Raw genomic sequence first — 22516 nt, forward strand, 5'->3', positions numbered from 1 at the left:
AGGGGACTCAGCAGGAAGACCATCTTTGCCTCAGAGCCGTGTCTCCCTGCCTCGTAGTATCACCCGGGACGGTCTCAGAGCCGTGTCTCCCCATCTTCTAGCATCACTGGGACCATCTCAGAGCCGTGTCTCCCCATCTTCTAGCATCAGTCTGGACGGTGTCAGAGCCCATTTCTTCCTGCCTTTTAGCATCATCCAGGACAGTCGGGAGTGGAGGTACTTCAAGGACGCGGCTGAGCTGAACACACCGGTGGAAGAGGACATGTTCCATCTCCGAGGGAACCTCGCCCCGCAGATCTTCCTACGTCCGCGGGAGACCGTCCACATCCCCTTCCGATATCAGACCTTCTCTGTGGGGTCGCCAGCCTTGGTGCAGGTGAGTAGGCCTTTCTTCCAGTGCCAGACGGGCTTGTTAGGCACATGGGGAAGTCCCACTTGGCTAAAAATTGGAAGGGGGGCATTCCCACGTGTCTCCCCATGCTGCTCAGACCGCATAGCCTTCGGAGGTCACCTGCTCCACTAGCCTCTGGGTGTGCGTGCACACGGGGGCCTCGGGAAAGGCTGACTGAGTACTCTACCCCTCGGGCACAGAACCTCTCCCTCACCTCAGAAGAGCTGATGGGCCGGAACTTCGCAGCATTCTGTGTTCTCAGTTAATGTCTACCCACGTCTTCTGTAGCGTTTGCTTCTCTGCAGGATGTGCAGGCTTGGGGGTTTCCAGTGCCGGGTGTGTGTGGTCCCCGCGGTGCGACGGGTGGGGGCCGTGGGGCGTGCAGGGCCTGCGTTTCATCTTCTTTGCTGAACTTTTGGGCTCAGCTCTGTGGGATCACTTCAGTGGGCTCGAGGCACCCCCCCCGAGCCTCACAGAATCCTGTGGCGGCTCTTTGGATGCGCTTTTGGGCAAGTGGTCATAAGGCCCGTGCAGATGTCAGGCAGAGCCGGCTTGCGTGTCGGGTGGGCCTTCACGGTTCTTGGCCGCCCCTGCTCCCTCTTCAGGGGGTGGGGCTGGTTCCTGGCCGTGGCCGGCCACGCTGTGAGAACAGATGAGACCGTGGACGGGAGCCCTCCACCCTGGCAGGAGCCGTCCTACAGGTGGAAGGGCCCATCGCCCTCGGACCTCGTCTCGTGACCTGCTGGTGCCGGCTGGTTTCTCACAGGCCTCTGCTGAGCTGAGATCTGAGAAGGGCACGGATGCCGGGTCGCCCCAGAAGTCCAGTGCGATGTCCACTAAGCATGCCAAGGTAAGGGGGCAGGATCCCTCTGACTCCTGACAGCTCCGGGGTCTTGCACTGAGAGCCAGGTGTCCTCTGAGCGGACCCGGTGACGTGTCCATGACTCAGCTGGTAGGTTGCTGGGGCCTGGCCCTGTGCCTTTCCTTGAACCTACCGGCGTGGGGGTGGTGGTAAGCAGGGCCCGTGGAGGTGGCTTTTCCTGTTCTGATGGGGCAGTGACTGCTTCAGGTGACGCTGGTCCAGCCTGCACGTGGGTGTCTGGCCCGGAAGCCTCTCACTGACCACTGGCACCTTGTAGCCCGTGGTGCTCCGGGTGCCTGCCGCACGCCCTGCGAGGACAGTGTCCCGGCACGCGGCTACCACACACGGGGGTGAGACGGGCCCCTGACCCTCGCCCACGGCATCCCCACGTCCCTAGAATCAGTGTGGGACGTGGGGTTACTGCTACGCATCCTGCCTAGAAGGGAGGAGCACCTTGCTTCTAGGATGTCCTGAGGGGGGGCTCAGGACACTTGTTTTTAGGACTTTCTGAGGCTTTTTTTCTGGGCAGATGAATGCCTTTAGAAGAAGTTTGAAAGTAAAAACAAAAGCAAAAGGCTTTGCTCCTCCCCTGCCCCGAGAACAGATTATTTCAGTGAGTCCCGATGGGAAGCCGGCGCCCGGTTGCAGGCCTGTGTCCTGTCTCACTGCGGAGGCTGCTTGTGCCCACATCCCCGTCACGGTGGAAAGTGCTTTATTTTACCTAACGTGGAGGCCCAGCTTTGCCTCGTAAAAGGAATATGTCAGCCGTTACCGTAGGGCTCTCGGTGGAATCGCAGAGGCTACCACACTCTCCGTACGTGCACTTGGCGTTTGCAGGCAGACCCCAGAAATGGTATGAGTTCACCTGTGTTAGCTCAGTGCGTGTCCCTAACCGGTAAGGACTCGTGGCCTGGCCGTGTGCTGCTGCCCCTGCGCCGGTCAGACCCTCTGAGTCGCCGCGCGTCTACCCTGTGCTTCCTTGTCTTCCCACGTGTGGTTCGGGTGCGTCCGGCCCGCGGAGCCCAGGGCCCCGTGTCTCTTCTCCCCTCGGCGTCATGGCCCGCATGCGCTTGCGGCTGGGGAATGGGGGCGTTCCACTCGCTCCATTCTTCCCGGACTCCTTGGCGGGGATTCTGCCGTAGACAAGGATTTCCCCCCAGCAGTTTGGTTGCCCTGAGATAATTTATACCAGGAGAGTCCAGATGAACACTGAGCTCTGCCATCTCACTGGTCAGCGCTCACAGCACCGAATTACGCCCCAGCAGCCTCTAGAGACGTCAGTGTTGTGGAGTCTCCTTGTGAAGGCACAGGGGTACGTTTGCTGCTTCTTGTCTGTGGGAGGCACCGGGCGCTGGAGCTGCCCGCTCCCTGCCACCGCCATCCCTTTCCAAGCACTGTTAACTAGGTTAATGGCTCACGTGTTAACCAGGTCACTGGAAGGGTAAAACCAGAACTCCAGGCTTTCAAGGAGGTAGACTCGGCCAGAATGGCTGCCTGCGCCCCCTGTGCTGGGGAGCAGCGGGCCGAGCTGGAAATACTAGGACTCGGTCACAGAGCGGGCAGTCAGCCTGGGACCCCGCCTGGAGGAGGGGGCCGCCTGGCACTGCTGGGGCTGCTCTGCGGAAAATCACATCCTGGATCCAAGCCCCCCTGTGGGAGGAGCTGCCGCTGTGGGACAGGGACGGGTTGCTGGCTGAAGCTGACCAGAGCCGGGCTGTCCCCTGTGCTTCTAGGAGCAGCCAGGGGAACAGAACTGTGGCCAGAGCAGGGGAGGGCAAGGGGGGTGGTGGCCGGGGGCAGAGGCTGGGACAGCCGCTGGATACACACAGGGTCTCGGTGTGTGGGTGCCCTTGTGGCCAGAGCATCAGGGCACAGGTGACGGGGCAGCCACTGAGCTTGCGGAAGCTGCTGTCCCGCAAGATGGGGAGACGCCGGGTGGAACTCTGGCCAGGCCCCACCAAGCGCAGCATGGCGCAAGGATCTGAAGGTGGGAAGACCGCAAGGACAAGCCAGGGCGGTGCCCGCAGGGTCCGGAAGGGGGCTTCCCCGGGCGGGCATGGCAGGGCACCCGGAGCTCACCGTGGGGCTGGCGGGTCCAGCCCGGCGGGGATTTCGGCCCCTGGTGGCCGTCCTGTTACGATTTAGGACTTCAACAGGTTTTTACATATTCTAGCTTTTTGTATGCGTGCATCTGAAAGATTTCACGGTAATCGTGTCTTCCCTGTGTGGAAGACTTGTCCGGAGGCCCGGGAGCTGTGTCGATGTGGGGAGGCTGCCTCCGGGGCGGGGCTTCCTGCCTGCCCTCGTTCGGGGGCCCGGAGGGCTCGGGGCCAGACTGAGTTGGGGAATAAAGATACTTGTTCTTTCTTTTTTTCTTTTTTAAAGATTTATTTAGTTTTGAGAGCGTGAGAGGGAGCTCGTGTGCACGGGGCTGGGGGGCAGAGAGAGACTCTGAAGCAGACGCCCTGCTAAGCGCAGAGCCTGATGTGGGCTCAGTCTCGCCACCAGAGCCGAGACTAAGCGCTGGATGCGTAACCGACTGAGCCACCCAGGTGCCCCAGCAGCCTTTTTTTTTTTTTTTTTTTTAAATTTTTAAAAGAGGTTTATATTTTTAGCCTCTTTGGTTTAGGTCCTTTTACCCTCTGGAATCAAAGAGCTCAAGGGCTCATGGTCCACCACACGCACGGGGACCTGGTGAGGTGAGCATCAGCCCCTCCGAGCGGCTTCCCTGCACGCGCACGGCAGCATGCTGGAGCTGGGGTGGCGGCTGAGAGCGTCTGCCGTTGGGGCCACAGACCTTCCAGTGGGCACTGGGGCGTGCGCCGTGCCGGGAACTAGCAGTGGCGGCAGCCCCGTGCGATGAGTGCGTCCCAAGAGCACTTGCGCGCGGTCCTTCGCCGGCCCGTCCCCTCAGTGTGGGCACCTGCAGGCTCCATGCCCCGTTCTCACTGTCCCTCCCTCCTCGCGGGGGCGAGTGGCCCCTCGGAGCTGTCTGCGGGCCCGCCGGCTGGTCCTGACGCCGGCGCCGGCTGCTGTCTTGGCAGGTCTCGTTCCGGGGCAGCGGCGGCAAGCCCCTCGCCGTGCTCTGCCTCATCGTGGAGACCCAGCCCCACGTGGTGGACCAGGTTTTCCGCTTCTACCACCCGGAGCTCACCTTCCTGAAGAAGGCCATCCGCCTGCCTCCCTGGCACACACTTCCAGGCAGGTCCCATCTGTCCCCGCAGCGGTGTTCGCAAGTTCAGCGGGTGGAGAAGGTTTTTCCCTGAGGGTGGTGACAGGCATCCTCGTGTTCTCCCGTGAGGCTCTACGCCGGCCCGTGACCTGCCTGTAAATTCTGCCACCTGCCTCTGTCCTTTGCAATGGTGACCTCTTTGCGTCCTCTGAGACGGCAGGTGTGCCCTCGGCTGGCTGATTCCTCCTGAAATCCGTGGCCCTGAGGGCTGTGCCCGGAGCATACTTGGGCCTTCTACTGCCGAGTCGCTTGTCTGGTTCCGGTCTGGGGCCTCCGGAACACGACGGTGTCTTCAGTGTCGGGCACCTTACTCCGCAGTCCCCCCATTTACTTTTGGTCACTCCCTTCAGATGAATCCCCAAGGACACGGCTTACGGCAAGAGTGCCAGTCCTGTGCAGATGGGACTGGGGGAGGGTGGCGTTGCCCCTTTCCTAGTCCGCTGAGGACCTGTGATGGGCCAGGCCTGCCCCAGCCAGCGACGTGACACTGCCCAGGCCTGCCCAGAAAAGACATTGGTTCTGGATATTCCCCACCCCAGGTGCTCCCGTGGGACGACCTGGTGAGGAACCCCCGGTCCATGTCCGATGTAGCGACCCCAATGTCATCTGTGAGACCCAGAATGTGGTGAGTTCTGCCGAGCCCGTCCCCCTGCCCGTCCCCTGTCGTCTGAGCCCCTGGCCTCCTGCAGCCTCTTCGTTGTAGCTCTCAGTTGAGTGGGGTCTTCCTAAGGCGCTGACGGGCTGTGTTGACATCCCTGGGAGATTTATGCAGGAGTGTTCATCTTTTCTGCCAGCAATCAGTTCTTTGATTATCTGAATTTAAATAAAAAAGGGTTGAAGCAAAGTGAGTGGTAATTAAGCCCCTTATTAATTGCCATTGTGTACAGAGTAAGGGCAATAATTGTGTTATGACTGGTTAGGAGACTGGATAAATTCTCCCGCAGAATAGAATTACGGAACTCAATGTGAAATCAAGAAGTTAATGATTTTCTTTTCTGCAGTGAAAAAAAAAACCCAACAACAGTGAATTCTGACTAGTACCGAAAATTAAACACCTGTTGGGAGGGAGGGAGCCTGGTCCCTGCTGCTTCCGCTTCATGCAGGCTCAGGGGGCTGGGCTTGGAGCGGGGAGGCAGGCAGGCTTCTGAGGGCGCTCCCGTGTCCACCAGAGCCTCGGGGAGCCACGGGACGTGTTCCTGAAGGTGGCTAGTGGTCCAAGCCCAGAGAGCAAAGACTTCTTTGTCACTGTTTACGCGTAAGTCCGTGGACCCAAACCCTGGTGGTCTGGAGGGGTGGGTGGGGGTGGGAAGCAGGTGGAGTGTTGGAAGGGCTCGCCAGCTCTCCCAGCTCCGGACGGGGCTCCTGTCGGGCCTGTGGCCACGGGAGGGGAGACCCCGGGGCTGGCAGGGGCCTCGCAAAGGGCGCCCTCTGATCAGAGCGGCACTGGTGGCCTAAGGGACGCGTGGAGAGCCCACCAAAGAGAGAAACTCGAGGCGGCATCTGCCCCAGTGCAGTGTCCGGCTCTGACCAGGGGAGGCGAGGGTGGGGGTCGTTACCCTTCCGTGCCTGAGACGGTGATCACATCGCCTCCTGCTTCTCCCACTCCGCTGAGATGACCCTGTTCCTTTATCTTTTCCACGAAGTCTCCTGTTCTAGTACCTTGAAGGAGGATATTTTAAAACTCAGCCAGGCTGGGGGCTTCGGAATGGGACATCTGAGAATGGGGGATAACTGTGCTCAGTGCCTGTCTCGGACCGTGAGGATGAACCCGGGGGACGGCGTTACTGAGCCTCACTTACAGGGGGGTTGGTATCCTCCTGCGGCTCTAGGCAGCTAGGACGGGGCCCATGAGCTCTGGCCGGCGTGACCTCCAAGCCCACAGACCCTTCGGGGTGCTGCTGTCCCCAGGCGTCACCCCAGACCACCTGGTTTGGGACGGTGGCATGTCTGGCAGAAGCCCACATTGTCATTTGTGCTGGTGTCGTGGTGCAGAGTCGAAGTGGCCTTCAGAGTTGGGAAGGTGGCTGCGGGGGTGACGACAGCCGGGCTCCCCCCGTCTCCTTGGCCCCTGTCCTCCCGGCCACCTTCTCGGCCTCTTCCTGGCTCCTTTGTCATCTTGGCCCCTGTCCTCCCCGGGGCTGGTAACGGCTTCTGTCCCGCGCAGGGACCGCTGGCTGGCGACGCCTGTCCAGGTGTGGCAGGTCCACCTCCACTCCTTGCAGCGTGTGGACGTCTCCTGTGTCACAGGCCAGCGGACCCGGCTGTCCCTTGTCCTTCGGGGGACCCAGGCAGTTAGGAGAGTGCAGGCTTTCACCTCGCACCCCCAGGAGCTGAAGGTGGGTCCCTGGGTGCTCTCTGGCCTCTCGCCGTCCGCACCCCACCCTGGGAACGGACGGTATGGGGACTGGCTCCAGCCGGCGTGGGTCCTGGGACAGGCTCCCGGCTCCTCCGGGACTCCTGGCAGAGCTTTCGCACCCGTTGCCTTTTCCTGGATACGCCGTCGCGGGGTGACTGATCTGTACACCCCAGAGGCCCGTCGCGGGGTGACTGATCTGTACACCCCAGAGGCCCGTTGCGGGGTGACTGATCTGTACACCCCAGAGGCGAGTTTTTAGAAATACTGGTAGGCAAATACTAATAGCAGGTCTGGAATTAATTCAGCCGCAGCTGTGCGTCTGGATAACATGGGCCGTGCAGACTCCTTGCCAGGCTTTGGCGCTGGAGCTCGCTGAGCTCTCCCTCGGCTGGGGCGGCTCTGGTTCTTGGGGCACCGCGGCCACACGGAGGGACGCACGCGTGGTGATGCAGACTGAGACGTGCTGCGGGCCTGACCGCGTGGCCGGGTCTGCTCTCAGATGTATCACTCGGGCCCCTCCTGCCCTCTCGCAGGCCATGTAGTCCTGGTCCCCCCAACACCCGAGTAGCTGGGGCTCCCTTGGGGGTCTCTCTGCGGCCTGGGCTGCGGGCGTCGAGGAACCTGTGGTCTGCACAGTGCGGGCACCGCCTCCCACCCCGCCTCTCCTGCCGTTCCCAGACGGACCCCAAGGGTGTGTTCGCGCTGCCGCCGCATGCGGTGCAGGACCTGCACGTCGCGGTGAGGCCCCGGAGGGCGGGGAGCCGCTTCATCCACCTTAACCTGGTCGACGTGGACTACCACCAGCTGGTGGCCTCGTGGCTCGTGTGCCTCTCTTGCCGCCCACCGCTCATTTCTAAGGTCAGGAGGGGCATGTGAGGTGGGGATGTTGGGTCACCTGATGTCACCTGATGTCCCGCGGCCTTGGGCCTCGGGGTCTGTCCGGTCCTGTGACCTGGTCTCAGGTGGGAGTTTCCTCCTCCGCAGCCTGGGGGTTGGGGTGTGGTTGCTTCTGCAGGGTGAGCCCCCTCCGCGGGGGTCTGTCGCGTTTAGGGAGAAGCCCCAGGTCGGGCCGCACGTGCGGGGCAGGCTCAGCCTGATGCTGCCGCCCCCACAGGCTTTCGAGATCACACTGGCCGCGGGGGACTGCAAAGGCGCCAACAAGCGTATCACCTACACCAACCCCTACCCCTCCGCGAGGACCTTCCACCTGCACAGCGACCGCCCGGACCTGCTGCAGTTCAGGGAGGACTCCTTCCAGGTGCGGGCGCTGTGCGGGGCGGCCCGGGCTGTGGGGCCGGGAGTTCGGGCTCTGCTGCTCCCGGGAGCCCCGGCCCGCATTTGGAGGCGGTCTGGAGAGAGTCCGGTTGGGGGGCAGTGCCAATCTGGCCTGGGGAAGGTACTGGGTGTGGGGGGCCAGGTCCCCCCCTTTGAGCTCTTCTGCCTGTGCTTCTGGGGCCCCCACATCTGGGCCCCGTTGCAGGGGCCTGCTGGCTCACCTGCCCTGCAGATGATCCACAGTTTTGTCCGTAAGTGCCTGCGAGTTAGCCTTTTCTCTGTTGCGAGTACAGCTCGCCACAGTCAGGGGAGGGTGTTACTGCAAAGCGACCGCCCGTGTGGTTCAGCTCAGAACAGCAGGTGCCTGGAGTCCCGCGGCCTTGGGCCTCGGGGTCTGGGGCCTCAGCTAAAGCTCCTCTGTCCGGGTCTGCGGCTGCGGAGCCTGCGGGAGGAGAGGGCGGCGGCCGGGGTAGGGCTTGGACTGGATGCTTGCTTCCAGGTCGGGGGAGGGGAGACCTACACCATCGGCCTGCGGTTCGCTCCCCGGGACAGCGCCGGGGAGGAGGAGATCCTGATTTACATCAACGACCACGAGGACAAGAACGAAGAGGCGTTTTGCGTGAAGGTCACCTACCAGTAGGGGAGCCGCCGGCCGTGCTCCCCTGCCCCCCGCTGCGCAGCGACAGACTCGTGCGCGCCAGTTCTGGGTCCTCCTCCCCTGACCTGCATGGGCTGCTGGTGAGGGCGGGGGGACCACCCAGCCGTGCGCCGAGGCCCCCGGCGTCCTGGGGTGGGGGGCTCGGCGCCCAGAAGCATGAGGCTCCTCTCCGCTGCACCCGGGCAGGTGTCGCTGCCTGTGACGTGTCGATTTGCTTTATAGTGAGATGTATTTTATGAACCATCTTAGATGATAAAATTATGTTTTCTTACTGGGTTTTGTACACACATTATTTGCTATGCAATGTTCATATTGGTATTCTTTCATACCTTTTTTTAAGTTGTGTATGAAATACTAAACTTTGACCTGTTTTCTCTATTGATGGTTTCTTGAGTGTTTTCTCTTGTTTTCAACCTCGTCAGATGCTCTGACATAACCAGGCATAAGCACGGATTTCTCTTGAGGACAACAACACAGTGGGGTGGCCGGGGGCCTCTGGCCCCCCGGCGAGTTGGCTTGGGCCTGACGGAGCAGGTGAGGCACCTGACCTCTGCCTCTGTGGGTCATGGCTCCCGTTGTCCTGGCCACCCTCCCGCCCGCCCGGCACAGTAAGGACCCCTGTGATTACACCGGTCCACCGAGAAACTCGAGATGACCGCTTCGTCTCCAGATCCTTACCTGAATTCCACCTGCAAAGTCCCCTTCTGTCAGGTCACTCAGTCACAGCTTCCAGGGATTAGGATGGGGACACCCCGGGCAAGGAACCTTTTTCTGTCCGCCAGAATCCCATTGGCCAGAACCCGGTCACGTGGCCGCACCTGGCTCCAAGGGGCCTGGGAGCGGCCCTCCTTTTGGGTGTTGTGTGCGGATCGCTGGGAGCGTTGTTACTGAGCGGCGGGAGCAGGGGAATGCGCACAGCCGTGGCCACAGCTGCGGGTGGGGAGGAGAAGCGGCCAGGCTGGAGGCCCACTGGGAGGCGGAGGGCAGGACGACGGAGGCTGAGCAGAGCCGAGAGAGCCCCGTGTGGTTTTATAGGAAAATGTGACTTTCCGTTAGTTGCGAATGCGGCTGAGAAGGAAGCAGGGGAGCCTGAGCCCTGGCGAGCGGCCGGCCAGGCTATTCCCGGTTCTGGGCCACGAGAAGGCGGCAAATGCTGGCCAGCCCCCCGCGGGAGCAAGCCTGTGGGGGGTGGGTCTCTGGGGCGCCTCGAATGCGGAGGCTTCCTGCGGTGAGGAGCGAGACCCAGGGCTGGGATGTGCTCGGAGACGACTGAGCGGGCCCCGGAGAGCGGGTCGTCCAGGCAGCCCCGTGGCCGGATGCCAGGTGCCATGTTGGAGAGGCAGGACAGCCACTGCCCCTGATTTAGACCTTGACCCTGTGAGTGGGGTTAAAGAGTGCGTCTGCGCTGCTGCCGACCTGCTCCCCGTGTCCTCTGCCTGGGCCTGGGCCCGGGTCCCGAGCCCCGCGCCGGGGTGGGCACCCAGACCAGCATGGACCGTGGATTCCGGGGAAAGCCCTTCGGGTGTACTTGGGGCTCTTTTTACCATGTGACGATGTGCTGTCATCTCTGTTGTTCGGATGCCCCACCTGGTGTTTTCTAAGTTTGCATGCCCGTCCCTGGGTGAGAGTTCGGCCTGTCTATACCTGTGCTGGTCCAAGTGCGTAGAACTGGAACCGGGGAACCGGCTGCCAGTCCATAGGGAGACCTCCAGGCCTCGGCGCGCAGCATTGCCTGCCCAGTTGTGGGGGGGCTTGCAGGGTCCTGTCCCTCCCCGCCACCACGCGGGCCGCTCCTCCGTCCACTGTGCCGCGCTTGCCTGTCGTGGCGTGGGGGGCCGGCCTGCTCCGCTGGTCTTGCTTCGTGAGTCTTCTGCTCTTTCCGTGCTAAGAGTCTGGAGACTCATTGTGGCCCACGACAGGTCGGGAGATGCGCTGGCTGAACGCTCCGGTTGCGTCCTCCGAGACGACTTCACTGTTCACGGCCAGGATGAAGAAATGTCCCCTTTCTTTCCTGCTTTTACTGGGGAGGGTGACAGGGACCACTTTCTCCTCCTCTTACAGAAAGCCTCAGCCAGATGCAGATGCTGCGGGACCATGGCCGACCACACACGGGGTCTGTGCTGGGGGGGTGGTAGAAGACTGCGGCCACGGGACACTCAGAGCAGACGGAGACAGGAGTCGGGGGACCCCATTCCCCGGGCCTGCTGGCCTTCAGGGAGGTGGCTGGCGGGAGGCCGGGAGCCCCCGCACTGCAGAGGCGTTGGTGGTCTGGCACGTTGGTGGTCCCGTGGCCCTGTGGGGACAGGGAGGGCAGGAGGAGACGGTGTCCCAGGGCACACACGCAGTGGGGGCATCTGGACCGGACAAGGGGGACCCCTGGGGACAGCTGATGCTGTGGGTGAGAAGCGGGCTGACTTCTCACGAGAGCAGAGAAGGAGGTTGTCTGTCTGTCTGTCTGTCGTGTTCCTGAAGGTCTGCACAGCCCGTGGCACACGGGGGCGTTCGGTGCCCCCAATGGAAGGTCTGCCCAGCCCGTGGCACACGGGGGCGTTCGGTGCCCCCAATGGAAGGTCTGCACAGCCCGTGGCACACGGGGGCGTTCGGTGCCCCCAATGGAAGGTCTGCACAGCCCGTGGCACACGGGGGCGTTCGGTGCCCCCAATGGAAGGTCTGCACAGCCCGTGGCACACGGGGGCGTTCGGTGCCCCCAATGGAAGGTCTGCTCAGCCCGTGGCACACGGGGGCGTTCGGTGCCCCCAATGGAAGGTCTGCACAGCCCGTGGCACATGGGGGCGTTCGGTGCCCCCAATGGAGAAAAACTCTCCCTGAAGCCCCTCGCTCCCTGCTGTCCGTGGCTCTGCCCCTTCTGTGCCCCTCGGTGCCCGTGCTGGGAGGCTCCCGGCGGGAGGTCAGGGTGTTGGGTCTTTCTGGTGGCTGGTGGGGGCGGTGAGGACTTAGGCTCCTTGCTTTCCGAGGCTGGGGTCGGGCTGAGCGGGGACGCCCCCACCTTTGTTCTCACACCTGCCGTGTCATCGAGCCCTGGCCACAGCGTCCCCTCCGAGGACGCCCGTGCGTGCTCGCTGTGCCGGCTGAGCCAGGGTGGGAGGAAGGGAAGTGGGAAGGGGACGCCCCTGGGGAATGGGACACGGGACCTTTTCATCTCCATCTCCTCCACCTTCCAGATGCTTCCAAGAGGTGGGAAGCCACGGGGCTGCCCCTTTTCTTAGGGAGGCAGATCCACCGTGAGTCCATTTTGTCCTGGCCCGACGGTGGGGCCACAGGCCCTTCCCTATCCCAGGTCTAGGCTCTAAGACAAAGTCTGAAAGGGTCATCTGTGGCCCTTCGCTGCTGGATGCCCAGGTAGGGGACCGTGGAAACCTGCGAAACGTGCCGCCACGCCACACCAGTGTCCTCAGCGCGGGATGCGCGCCTGTTCCCACCAGGACCCTCCCGTGTGCAGGCGAGAACGGCGGTGCCGTGGAGGCGGGCGGTGGTGGTGCCCCTCCTGGGCTGGCCCGTCGGCGCTCGAGCCCGGCAGAAAGCAGCGACAGGGCCTTCAGCAGGACAGACGGCGCGGGCCGGCACAGCCGAGCTCATTCGTTACTCATTACTCCCTCATTCATTCATTCGTTGGTTCTTTCTCGCAATGTGGACTTGCGGGGGCCGGGGGCATGCGGTGCCCCAAGACAGACATAGTCCCTGCCCCAGGCCAGGACCCGGCCTCCCTGTGGGACCCAGACAGTGGGAAATGGCACGTCCTATAGGCTCAGACGATGATAGCTCATGAGGGGCAAAAGCACGAAGAGGCGATGGTCTGTCTCGAGAGGAGGTCGGGTCCTCTCCGAGGAGGTGATGTTGAGCAGAGCGTGGACGAAATGGAGTAGCCGGGAGCGGAGGGTCTGCGCCAGCTCGCAGGGGCCTTTGGGCTGCAGGGAGGAGCCCGGACTTGGTTCTTGGGGTCGTGAGGGGCCAATGGGACTGGGGTGGACAGGCGCCCTGCCCTGGGACCAGCGCCTGCGGCCAAATTAGTGATCTGCTCTAACCCAGTGGCCCGCTCAAGGGCGTGTGCTGTCCCCATGAACACGCTGCCCACGGCCTTGGGGCTCGGTGCCTACAGGGCGGGGCTCGGCTGGCGGCCGGGTGCGGCGCATCTGCATTTCATCACATCTGAAAAGCAGGTTGTTCTTTCCTCTTCTCTTCCCCTTCGTGGCTCCTCCTCCAAACCCCTCTCCAGTGGGACTGTGGCCCCTGGTCACTGTCCTGGGTACAGGTATTGATCTGGGGCCCCTCTGGGGAGTGAGAATTGGGTACAAGGTAGGACTTGGGCTTTTCAAACCTTGATGCCCTTCTGAGCCTTTCCCCCCGTCTTTCCCTTTCTTTGTCTTTGTCTTTTCTCGCAGAGAACAGAGATTTCTTTTGTGATAGATTCCCAATGTCAAATAAAGGTCAGCCCCGTGACCTCGATCTGGCCACTCGGGCTCTTCTGCTGGGGCCCAGACCCCAGGTCACGTTCACGGTGCGCTCCGGGCCGTGAAAGGTGGGCCTTCTCCAATCCGTGAACCCCAAAACGTTCTGAGCCGGTGCCCTGGGACTGGAAGCAGCGTTTGGCCTTGGGTCGCTTGTCCCAGGGCACAGCCGGCGTGCACGGCGGCCGCAGGTGTCCGTGCCTCGGGAGCTCCTGGTCAGGGACGGCGGCTGTGTTCCCGAGCCGAAAGCCACAGCGTCTTTCCATGGGAACGTTGCCGTCTCCATCGGGGCATTTTTGGCTATTACTGGACTTCTTCTCTTGCACCCCTCCTCCCACCCCTGTCGAAAGCCACTTTTAACTAAACGCCATCAAACGGAAGCCAGATTAACTGCTTCCCTTTTCCCGCGCCCGATAATGATTTAATGCTGTTTGTCTCTATTTAGAAATCAAGCGCCTTTAAAAATCACTCCTCAGGGTCTACGAGGCTGGGAAGAACAAGCATTATGATTACTTAACGTTTTCTTCCTCCGGCCGTGCGGGGTTGGGGTACGCTTGTTGGTCTGACCCCCAACGTCTCAGTGTGCTGGTTGGTTTTGTTCTCAGGCGTCTGTGCTGGGAGCTTCAGAGAGGGAGGGGAGAGAAGCAGCCAGCGGCCTGCCTTTGGGGGGTTCGAGTGGGTCCTGTGTCCGGCGTGGCCCGGGCACACTGGGGTCAAGCTGCCCTCGCTCCAACGGACCGGCAGAGTTTCGAGGCCCTTCCTGCTGCTGCAGGAGGCCGAGGAGTGCCACATACCCGGAAAACTTTACTGGGACCCACCTGCTGGCAGTGCCACGTGGGCCCCGTGGCTGTGACCCCAAGGCCAAGCCAGAAATGAGCTGCTCCGTGGGAGGCTGTTCAGAGCAAAAGGAGCCTCCTTCTCCATGTTGGGGGAGGCCGCACGCTGCCCGTGGGCTGTCCGGGAGGGCTGGAGAGGCTGGTACAGGCAGGAAGATGGGCCCAGGAACCGTCACCGCAGCTGGAGGGCGAGTCGTGGGTTCCGAGACCCGCGTCCACCCAGAACCTCAGCGTGTGGCCTTGTTTGGGAAAAGGGCCTCTGCAGCTGCCGCGGGGCTAATGATGGGAACGTGAGCATGTTGGATGGGGCTGTCCCTAAATCCAGTGGGGGTGTCCTTGTAGGAGACAGAAGGGGACACACAGAGAAGATGGAAATGTGACAACAGAGGCCCAGAGGGGAGTGAGGCGTCGATGGCCGGAGGTACTCAGGATTGTTGGAGTCTGGGACACAGACCTGGGACGGGTTCTCCCCCAGAGCCCCCGGGGGGCAGCCTACACCTGCGGGTCACGCTTCCTGCCACCAGAGCCGCAGGAGGAGTTCGTGTTGTTTTAGGGCCACCGAGTCTGGGCAATCCGTGGTGGCAGCCGCTGGGAGATGAGCACAGGAGGCATGCTGGCGCCCACACAGACCTGGGGGTCTTCCGGAGTCATGGCCGTTCCATGACTGATTTGTGCTCAGTTTCTAGTTTTTCAGGGCAGTGGGGGACGGCGCCGTGATCTACGGAATGACCACGGGCTGGTGGAAGTGGCCCCGGCGGCAGTGGCCTCCCTTGTCTGTCACCGTGCTTTGTCAGCCGTCCCCAACCGGTCTGTGCCTCACGGCAAGAGCTCAACCTTGAAACGACCGTTTGCCAAAGCGAGCTGCGCCCCCCGGAGGCGACCCGCGCCGACCAGGGCTCTAACGTTCAACCGAGAAGAGTCCAGAGTCCCAAGAGCCTCCTTTCTGCTGAAGTTCAGACGTGTGGGGAGCCGAGGCCTGGGGCTGCGCTTTTCCCTCCCCGCCCTGCGCAGCTGCCTGCCGCCGCCTCCAGGCTGCTCTCCTGGCTTCCACATGGTCCCTGTCTGTGAGGAGGGGGCGGTCGGTTTCCCAGCCGTGAGGCGGGTCTACTTACCAGCACTGGGGGAGGCTCAGGTGTTCAGTCCCAGCAGGAAGGTCAAGGTCTCTCTGGCTTCAGGTCCCTTGTGGCTTGGACGCCTCTGGCTGCGCAGCTTTTCCCACAGGCTGCATGTCCTGCCCGAAACCGCTTTGGGGCGACCCCACCAGGCTTTGCCCCAAGGGAGCGGGAGCCGAGGAACATGGGCAAGTCCTGTCCGTAGCATCCTTGCGGGCCCTGCCTTCCCAGAGTCCCCTGAGTCCTAGCAGGATGGTGACCAGTGGGTCCCCAGGAACAAAAAGCGGACAGGCCGCCCCTTTGCCCCCAGAGCCTCTGTCACAGCCTCCTCTCTGTGCCGGTCCGGCCGCTCTGCTCTCAGAACTCCTGGCAACACCAGCCCCTCCACACGCCTGGCCTCATCCACGCCACAGCTGACAGATGCGCAGAGCTCGGCCTCCGCCTGGGCCTTCTCTGTGGGACTCGGGCCTGGCCTGAGCCTGGGGGAGCCCCATGGACTCCCTGCTCCACGGGCTGGGAACTGAGGCCCAAGGGGTAGCTGTCCTGTCGGGAGCCTAAGTCAGCCGTCCACATTCACGTCCACGTCCACACCGTGGGTCCTTCCCCTGGCACTGCGCCACGGTGGAAGGCATGGTGCTGGCGGCTGGAAGAAACGGTGGGGGGCAGAGAACCCCTTGATGGCACCGTCGCGTCACGGGCACAGCGCCCTCCCGCTTCGTCGGGTGCTCGGGGCCTCTCAGCCGGCTGCCCCATGTCCCTGCGTCAGGTCCCGCTGGCAGACGGAGACCCCTGCTGGGTCAGCCTGGCCCCGTTCCTGACTCCGAGCCTCGTCCCTGGCATCTGTGACCCTCACGGGGTGGGGGGTGTCTTCCTGCAGGTGGTGCCAGGCTGGTCTCAGGGTGGGGTGGAGCCTGTCTCCCCGCAGCCGCCCTGTCCCCTGCTCCTAGGCTGGGCTCCGCAGTGATGGGCAGGCTTGGTTGGCTGGGATGTGGGGGAACCCTCACTGGTCCCTGCCCCCCCCACATTGGCAGTCCGCTCTCTCCTCCCACACAAGCCCTGCCCCACTCCCCATCTCTTCCTGTGAAGTCTCTTGTTCTGGGTCTTTATCTCTCTGGCCAACATTTGTTTCTGCCTCTCTGGCCTGGTCTGTCTCTGTCCTGGCCCCCTCCCAGCCACCGCCCTCTCCCTGCTGTGGTTGGAGCCCCTTCCTGGCCTGGGAATCAGACCGCATTGGGGGTGGGCTTGGGCGTGGCTGGCCAAGAACATGTAGGAACTCGCCGTATGGCCCAGATAAGGTAAACTGAGCCTCAGAGGCTCCGTCCACTCAGCCTTGGGGCTGTGGCTGGGGTCTGCCTGCCGCTCTCCCCCGAGGCCGACCATTCTATGGAGCCAGGCCCCAGGGTCCAGGAGGAAGCTGACCCGCAGGTCTCCCATGTCCCGGGGAGGCCCTGCTGGGTCCAGCCTCCATCTTGCACTGGCTGGCACGCTTGGCCAAGCACAGGGCGGAGCTGGGCCTCTGTGGCCTTCTTGATACCGGTTCTAGCTTGGATTCCTCGTTCCTTTCCAGGAGCTCCACGCTGCCACACGGCCGCTCTCTGTGACTTGTGGCCCTGGGCCGCCCAGAATGCAGAGTTCCCTCTGTCCTCAGAGCTAACGCGGGCCTGTGAACCCCGTCTTCGCTCCAGGGGCCCGGCCAACCTCTGAGCCCCAGCTTCCCGGTCAGCAGGCCCTGATGAGCCCTGCACAGGCCCAGTGCCCATCACTCACCTCTCTGAGCCTTGACCTTTGCACCTGCAAGGTGGGACGCCCGTGCTGCCTCCCCCACGCGCTCTGAGGATGGAGGCACTCATGTGACACGTGTGAGGGCTGTGCCGGGCACAAGAGAGGGAGAGGCTGGGTGGCCAGGATGGGGCCAGCAGCTGGCAGGTGACATGCAGGACGAGGGGGACACCTGACCCTGCCACAGGTTGCAGGGGAGTGGGGATGGGAGAGAGGGGTCAGCTGGGCCTCCCAGAACACCAGCTGTACTTCCCAGGCTCCCCCCACTGCGGGGAGGGTGAGCTGCTGCATCCGGTTGGATCCTCCTGGACCCTGGGACCGGGCAGGTGAGGGGACTGAGGCCCCGAGGCTGGGTAGCCTGTGGAAGGTCGCGGAGAGAGGAGGAGCCAGGGGGACCCCACAGCCCGTCTCATGGGGCTCCGCAGCAGCGCCTCCACCCCCGGGGAGCAAGGGGACAGGCCTCGCGCACCCCAGTAGCCCAGAGCGCTGCGGCTGACAGCTTTGAGGAGATGGGCTAACGCAGGGGGAGTTCCCGTCCGCCATGACCAGTTGGGAAAAGAAGCTGGGAAAACGGAGACAACATCAGTGCGGATGTGGAAACAGGCGCTGCTGAGACAGTTTCTTTCCAGAAGCGGCAGGGCCTGGAGGAGATCAGACGTCTTGGCCCCGAGGGAGGCCGGGGACAGGCTGGAGAGAGGGGCTCGGCCCCAGGAAGCAGTTGCCTCCCTGAGAGCCTCTCCCTGATGTCACTGGGCCCCCCACAGGGCTCTGTCTTCAGCCGTGAGGGCAGAGCTCGGGCTGGGGGGTCCCTGCTGCGGGTGTCACCGGCGGGGGGCCTCCAGGGAGAGGGACAGTCAGCTTTAGGAGCCGGGGGCAGATGTGAGGACGGGATGCTCTTGGTGGCCGCAAATCCCCCCGGGATGTGGTCCTGCAGGCCAGCAAGGGGCTACCCACGGCCCTACGGGGAGGCTGTGCGGGTTCGTTCATTGGTCTGTTCATTCGCTGAACAGCCGCGTCTGGGGATCTCTGAGGGGGCAGGCCCCGTCCGTCCACCCCAGGCTCTCCATCCGATGTCCATATCCCCGGAACGCAGCCCGGTCGTCGCTGCTCTCGCGGTCCCCGACGGCAGCGGGCTGATGGCGGTGAGCCCTGGGCCCCTGGGGGAGGCAGAGGGCAGCTCTGGTCTGTCCCGGGCGCGGTGGGAGCCGGTCGCTGCTCTTCCGGCCTGCACCTAAGCCCTCCCTGGGCTTGGGGAGGTTTATGTCCCGAAGGGAGCGATGTCCCTGTGTGTCAGGGCATTCGAAGCGGACAGGCACCCCCATCGGGGCCAGGCTGGGCGCCTCTGTTGCTTCATGGATGGAAAGTGGCAGCTCGTGTTTCTGAAATGAGCACTGAGGTTCTTACAGAGGGTTATTACAGGAGATCAACTGAATAGTTTTCCTGGAATAATAATGTTTCTTAAGGATTATGAAGGAGCCCTGCTCTTTCCTTGGTGCCGCGAGCCAGAAGTGTCCAAGAGTGGCTCCACGTCCCCGTGTGAGGCTGCCGGCCCGTTAGGGTCCCGTGAGAGACGGAAGCTGATGCGGGCGTCTTGGCGAGCCCGCAGCCCCCCTGAGTGTGGCTGGAAACTAGTTTCCGCGTGCTCGCTCTCAGGTCCCTTTGACGTGCCCCACGCACGACAGCTGAGGAGGTGGCCGACCCCCAGGGCTGCGACACTGGGGACGCTGGGCGGGGCAGCTGGCTTTGGCTAGGGGCCCGGGGACTTCTGGGGTTCCGATGAGCTTTCTCCAGCGTGCGGGGTCCCGAGCTCGGGGAAGAGGCCCAGGTGGCTTTTCCTGGCAGAGGGAGTTGCCGAGCTGGGTTCCCAGCACCTGCAGGAGACGTTAGCCCCTGGGGTGGGAGGTGTAACAAGCCCCGTCCTTTAAGGATGTGCACCTGTCCCCGGGCACAGGAAGAACTCGCCCTCTCCCAAGAGCGGGCTCTCAGACCCAGGTCAGGGAGGGGCTACACTCGGAGCGTGTCAGCCTCGGGGAGCCGGTGGTTCTGAGACCCGCCTCTGGGCAGGGAGAGAGTCAAGCAGTCATAGTCAGGCCCAGGCTGGAGCCACAGGGGCGGTGGGGACACTCCTTCCCCATCTCGGAGGGCTCTGTGGGCATGTGAGCGCGCAGGCACAGGGGCCCGTGCTTAGGAGGACTCTGCACTTGGTGGGATGTTCTGCTGTTGCCTGGGAATCTGGAGTGATTCTTCGGTAAGGGGCCCCATGTTTTCCTTTTGCACGGGGCCCTGCCAACTCTGCAGCGGGTCCCGTCTCTCCCTTCTCTGGGTTGGTGGCGGTCGTGGGGATCCCCAGGGAGGTGTTGTGAACCCCTGAGGGGAGAGTTTGGGCGGAGTCCCGGGCCTGTGCGGCTCAGCCTGACCCCACTACCTCCGTCCTGGGGTCTCGCGAGCGCGTGTGCTGGTCTGCACGCCCCACCTGTGACAGTGGGCAGTTCTACCCGGGTCTGTGGTGGGGGGGTGCGTCAGGAAGCCACCGTTGCCTCACACCATGCCACTGTCCGTGGACCTCCCTCCTCAGCAGGGACCTGCTGTGGCTGCCGTCCTGACGCTCAGCAGGTAGTGGGCATCGGGGGACACGGGCTTCACTAACAAAACGAACATCTCCGGAGCACCCGGCTTATGGCCGCGGCGGTTCTGCGTAGCCCGTGAGTCTGGTCGCCGTGATGGCTGGAGTCAGCCCGGCCCCATGTGAATCTCATTGTGGGACCCGTGGTCTCCCAGGGCCTGTTCTCAAGGGGACAGAAGCACAGAGGGAGCGTCAGAGCCCCAGGCGTGAGACAGCTGGGCTCGCATCCCACCCACTCACACCCCGGGGGCCAAGGCCAGCCCCATAGCCAAGCCCGCCGTGCCGGCGATGCGCTCTGCCAGCCCTACTGGGAGACGCCGCGAAGCCCCATGCGGAGGGCACGCTGGTGGACACCTCCGCAGGACGGAGGTTGAACCCCTGTGTGAGTCAAGACTGGGGTTTCAGAAGCTCCTGGAACCCCGAGGCCGGCTGACCGGCAAGCAAGGTCTTGCAGGACGCGCTGTGTGGGGCTGCTGACGGAGCAGGCCTTCGAGGACCCTTGCCGCGGGGACTTGGGTGGGACAGCCTGACCTGCAGTGCTGGCTTTGGCCGGAACCACGGCTGGGAAACTCCCGGGGCTCCCAGGGTTACTCTGTGCTTGGGACAGAGAGGACAGAGTAAGACGGGCCCCTGCTGATCAGGGGCTGAGATGTACCCTCGGTACAGGCTTGTGGAACCCAGAGAGGGGCTGCTTGCCCGGCCTCAGCCTGGGGCGGGCAGAGGTCTTCCCAGAGGAGAAAAGCCTGCCCTGAGATTGCAGGGGTGAGGATGGTGTGTGCGTGGGAAAGAGCATTCCGGGCGGAGGAGCCTGGGTGAGCTGCGGGCTGGTGACACGGTGTCCCCGAGTGGGGCTCTCGGGCTCTGCTGGGGAGAACACGGCAGGACCTGCCCTCCCTGGGGCTCGCCGTCAGCACAGCCAGGTCCTGGGAAGCTGGCTGTGTCCTGGGTTGGAGAGACGTGGAGCCCGGGAGCTTGAGGCCTAGGGTCTGTGGGGCAGGGGGGGAGATGTGGGGACCCCCGACTCCACTGACCGCAGGGGGCACCTCGGGTCTGGAGCAGAGAATGGAGTTGTTCTGGGGGCTGCGTTGCTCTTGAGTGCGGACATCAGGGATCTGTTACCTGGGATCAGGAGGGTAGGGGAGGCTGTCCTCCACACCCGGCTTCCCGCGGAAGTTTGGGCCCCTAAGCAGGCCTGATGAAGGTCCTCGCTGCCCTCAGCCTGGGCGAGGTGCATAAAGCGGTGAGGCGACAGCTTTAATCAGCGAGGCCCTTTCTTCCTAAATGCAGGAGGACGTCTAGATCTGCGGCTGCTGCCAGCCACGAGTCTCGTGCAGGGGAGGAAGCAACATGACGTCCCGTGGAGTGGCTCTCCCTGCCACGACCCCCTCTGGAGCGATCCTGGGGCCGGACGCTGCGCGGCAGAATCCTGGCCCCGGAGTCCCGAGCTCCTCGAGGCAGGTGCCCTCCTGAGACCCCTCTCAGCCCCCAGGAAGCGAGCCAACGGGCGAGCGGATTGGCGGAGGCCAGCTTGGCGCCACAGGGTGCTGCCCATGGTCATTTCCTGCCATCCCTGGGCCTGGGCCCTGGAGAGCAGGGGCTGTCCCTCACTCCGGAGGTCCCCAGAGTCCCACCTCACAGCGGTGGGCACTGAGCGGGCGCCTGTTGACGTCACCAGTGTTGGGGGTAAGGAGGGCCCTGTCCCGGCGGGATGGCCCCGCTGGTGGCTGGTGGCGGGTGTGTTGGCCCAGACCCCTTCCTGCCAGACCCTGCCTGGCCCCGCCTGGAGCTGCCTGGAGGCTGGGGGACCACAGTGCTGTGGTGGAGTGTGACCCTGTGGACAGGAGCCCCTCCCTCTGACTTGTGAGGGGCCGAGCCACCTTACCAGGGCCTTGGGTGAGTCTGTCTGTCTGTCCTCACTACACTGGCTTCAACTGAACAGTGAACCTCTGCTCCGGCCTCCATGGAGCCCCATGACAGCCGCATACAGGAGCAGCCCCGACCCGGCCACAGGGGAACAGAGGTGGCCCGTCCCTGCGGGGGGCCGCGCTCAGCCGCAGAGAGAACAAGGCGGTCACACGTGCAACTGTGCACGCCCCTGGGAGACACGTGCTGCATGGAAGAAGCCCGAGCCCAAGGGCCACGAGTCATCTGGTTCCTCCCACCGGAGTGTCCAGAACATGTACACTCAGAGCTGGAAAGCGGACTCGTGGTTGCCTAGAGCATGAGGGAGGTGGGGAGCGCCGCCGGCGCTGCCTTTCGGGGGATTAAATGTTCCAGAACGAGATACAGGGGGTGTCGGGCAGCACTGCACGAGTGTGCAGAACCACAGCAGGTTTCCAGGGGTGAGTGTGATGCATGTGAGTCCTGTTAGGAGAGACTGAGCAGGGGCGAGGGGCAGAGACCCCCGCTGGCCCAGGGAGAGGCCTGGTTGTTCTGGGGGTGGTGGGGTTCCAGGACGTTGGGGCCAGAGCCTGGTGGTACCGGCATCGACCTCGGCCCTGGGGTCCCTCTGGCTGTGGCCCCCAGAACAGAGTTCAGTGGAGACCGCGCAGAGTGGCAGCACCAGACCCCCGGAGCGTCCCTGCCGCCTCTCGCCCAGGCGGGACCCACGGGCGTGGGGCACCTGCAGGGTGTAGAGAGCACCCTGGTGACTGAGGGAGGCCGGGGTCTCCCACGGGCGCCGGCCTGAAGGAGCCCGCGTGGCCGTCGCTCAGCTCAGGCCGGCCGATGGAGCCGTCCCTGGGAACAATGCTGTGGGCTTTGCTTGAAAACATTTTTGCGGGGAGTTGAGGGACAGGAAGCGGCAGGCACGGAGGAACGCTCCGGCCAGGGGCTCTGGAGCCGGTGGGAGGAGCGTGTGAGAACGGGCTGTCGCAGGCTGCGGGAGGAAACCCGGCCCGCGGGAGACGCAGGGACCCGGGCGTCA

General features: G+C 63.4%; 1 protein-coding gene across 11 annotated transcripts in view; it reads left to right on the top strand.

Annotated features, from left to right (window-relative positions):
* The window catches only part of NPHP4 (nephrocystin 4), a 107089-nt gene extending 97937 nt beyond the window's left edge, over window positions 1–9152 (top strand). For 9 of the 11 annotated variants that reach the window (XM_032303789.1, XM_032303788.1, XM_032303792.1 and 6 more), the window contains 9 exons: window positions 190–376; window positions 1158–1241; window positions 4298–4454; window positions 5025–5110; window positions 5655–5740; window positions 6650–6821; window positions 7520–7699; window positions 7956–8099; window positions 8616–9152. In XM_032303789.1, coding sequence (XP_032159680.1) covers window positions 190–376; window positions 1158–1241; window positions 4298–4454; window positions 5025–5110; window positions 5655–5740; window positions 6650–6821; window positions 7520–7699; window positions 7956–8099; window positions 8616–8756 — 1237 coding nt within the window. In that variant the 3' untranslated portion in view covers window positions 8757–9152. Of the gene's footprint in view, window positions 1–189; window positions 377–1157; window positions 1242–4297; window positions 4455–5024; window positions 5111–5654; window positions 5741–6621; window positions 6822–7519; window positions 7700–7955; window positions 8100–8615 lie in introns of those variants that run through there. The other 2 variants (XM_032303797.1, XM_032303798.1) reach the window with 2 other exon arrangements.
* The last annotated feature ends 13364 nt before the right edge of the window (window positions 9153–22516 follow it).

This window comes from Mustela erminea, chromosome 10 (assembly GCF_009829155.1).
Source record: "Mustela erminea isolate mMusErm1 chromosome 10, mMusErm1.Pri, whole genome shotgun sequence".
NCBI classification, from domain to species: Eukaryota; Metazoa; Chordata; class Mammalia; order Carnivora; family Mustelidae; genus Mustela; species Mustela erminea.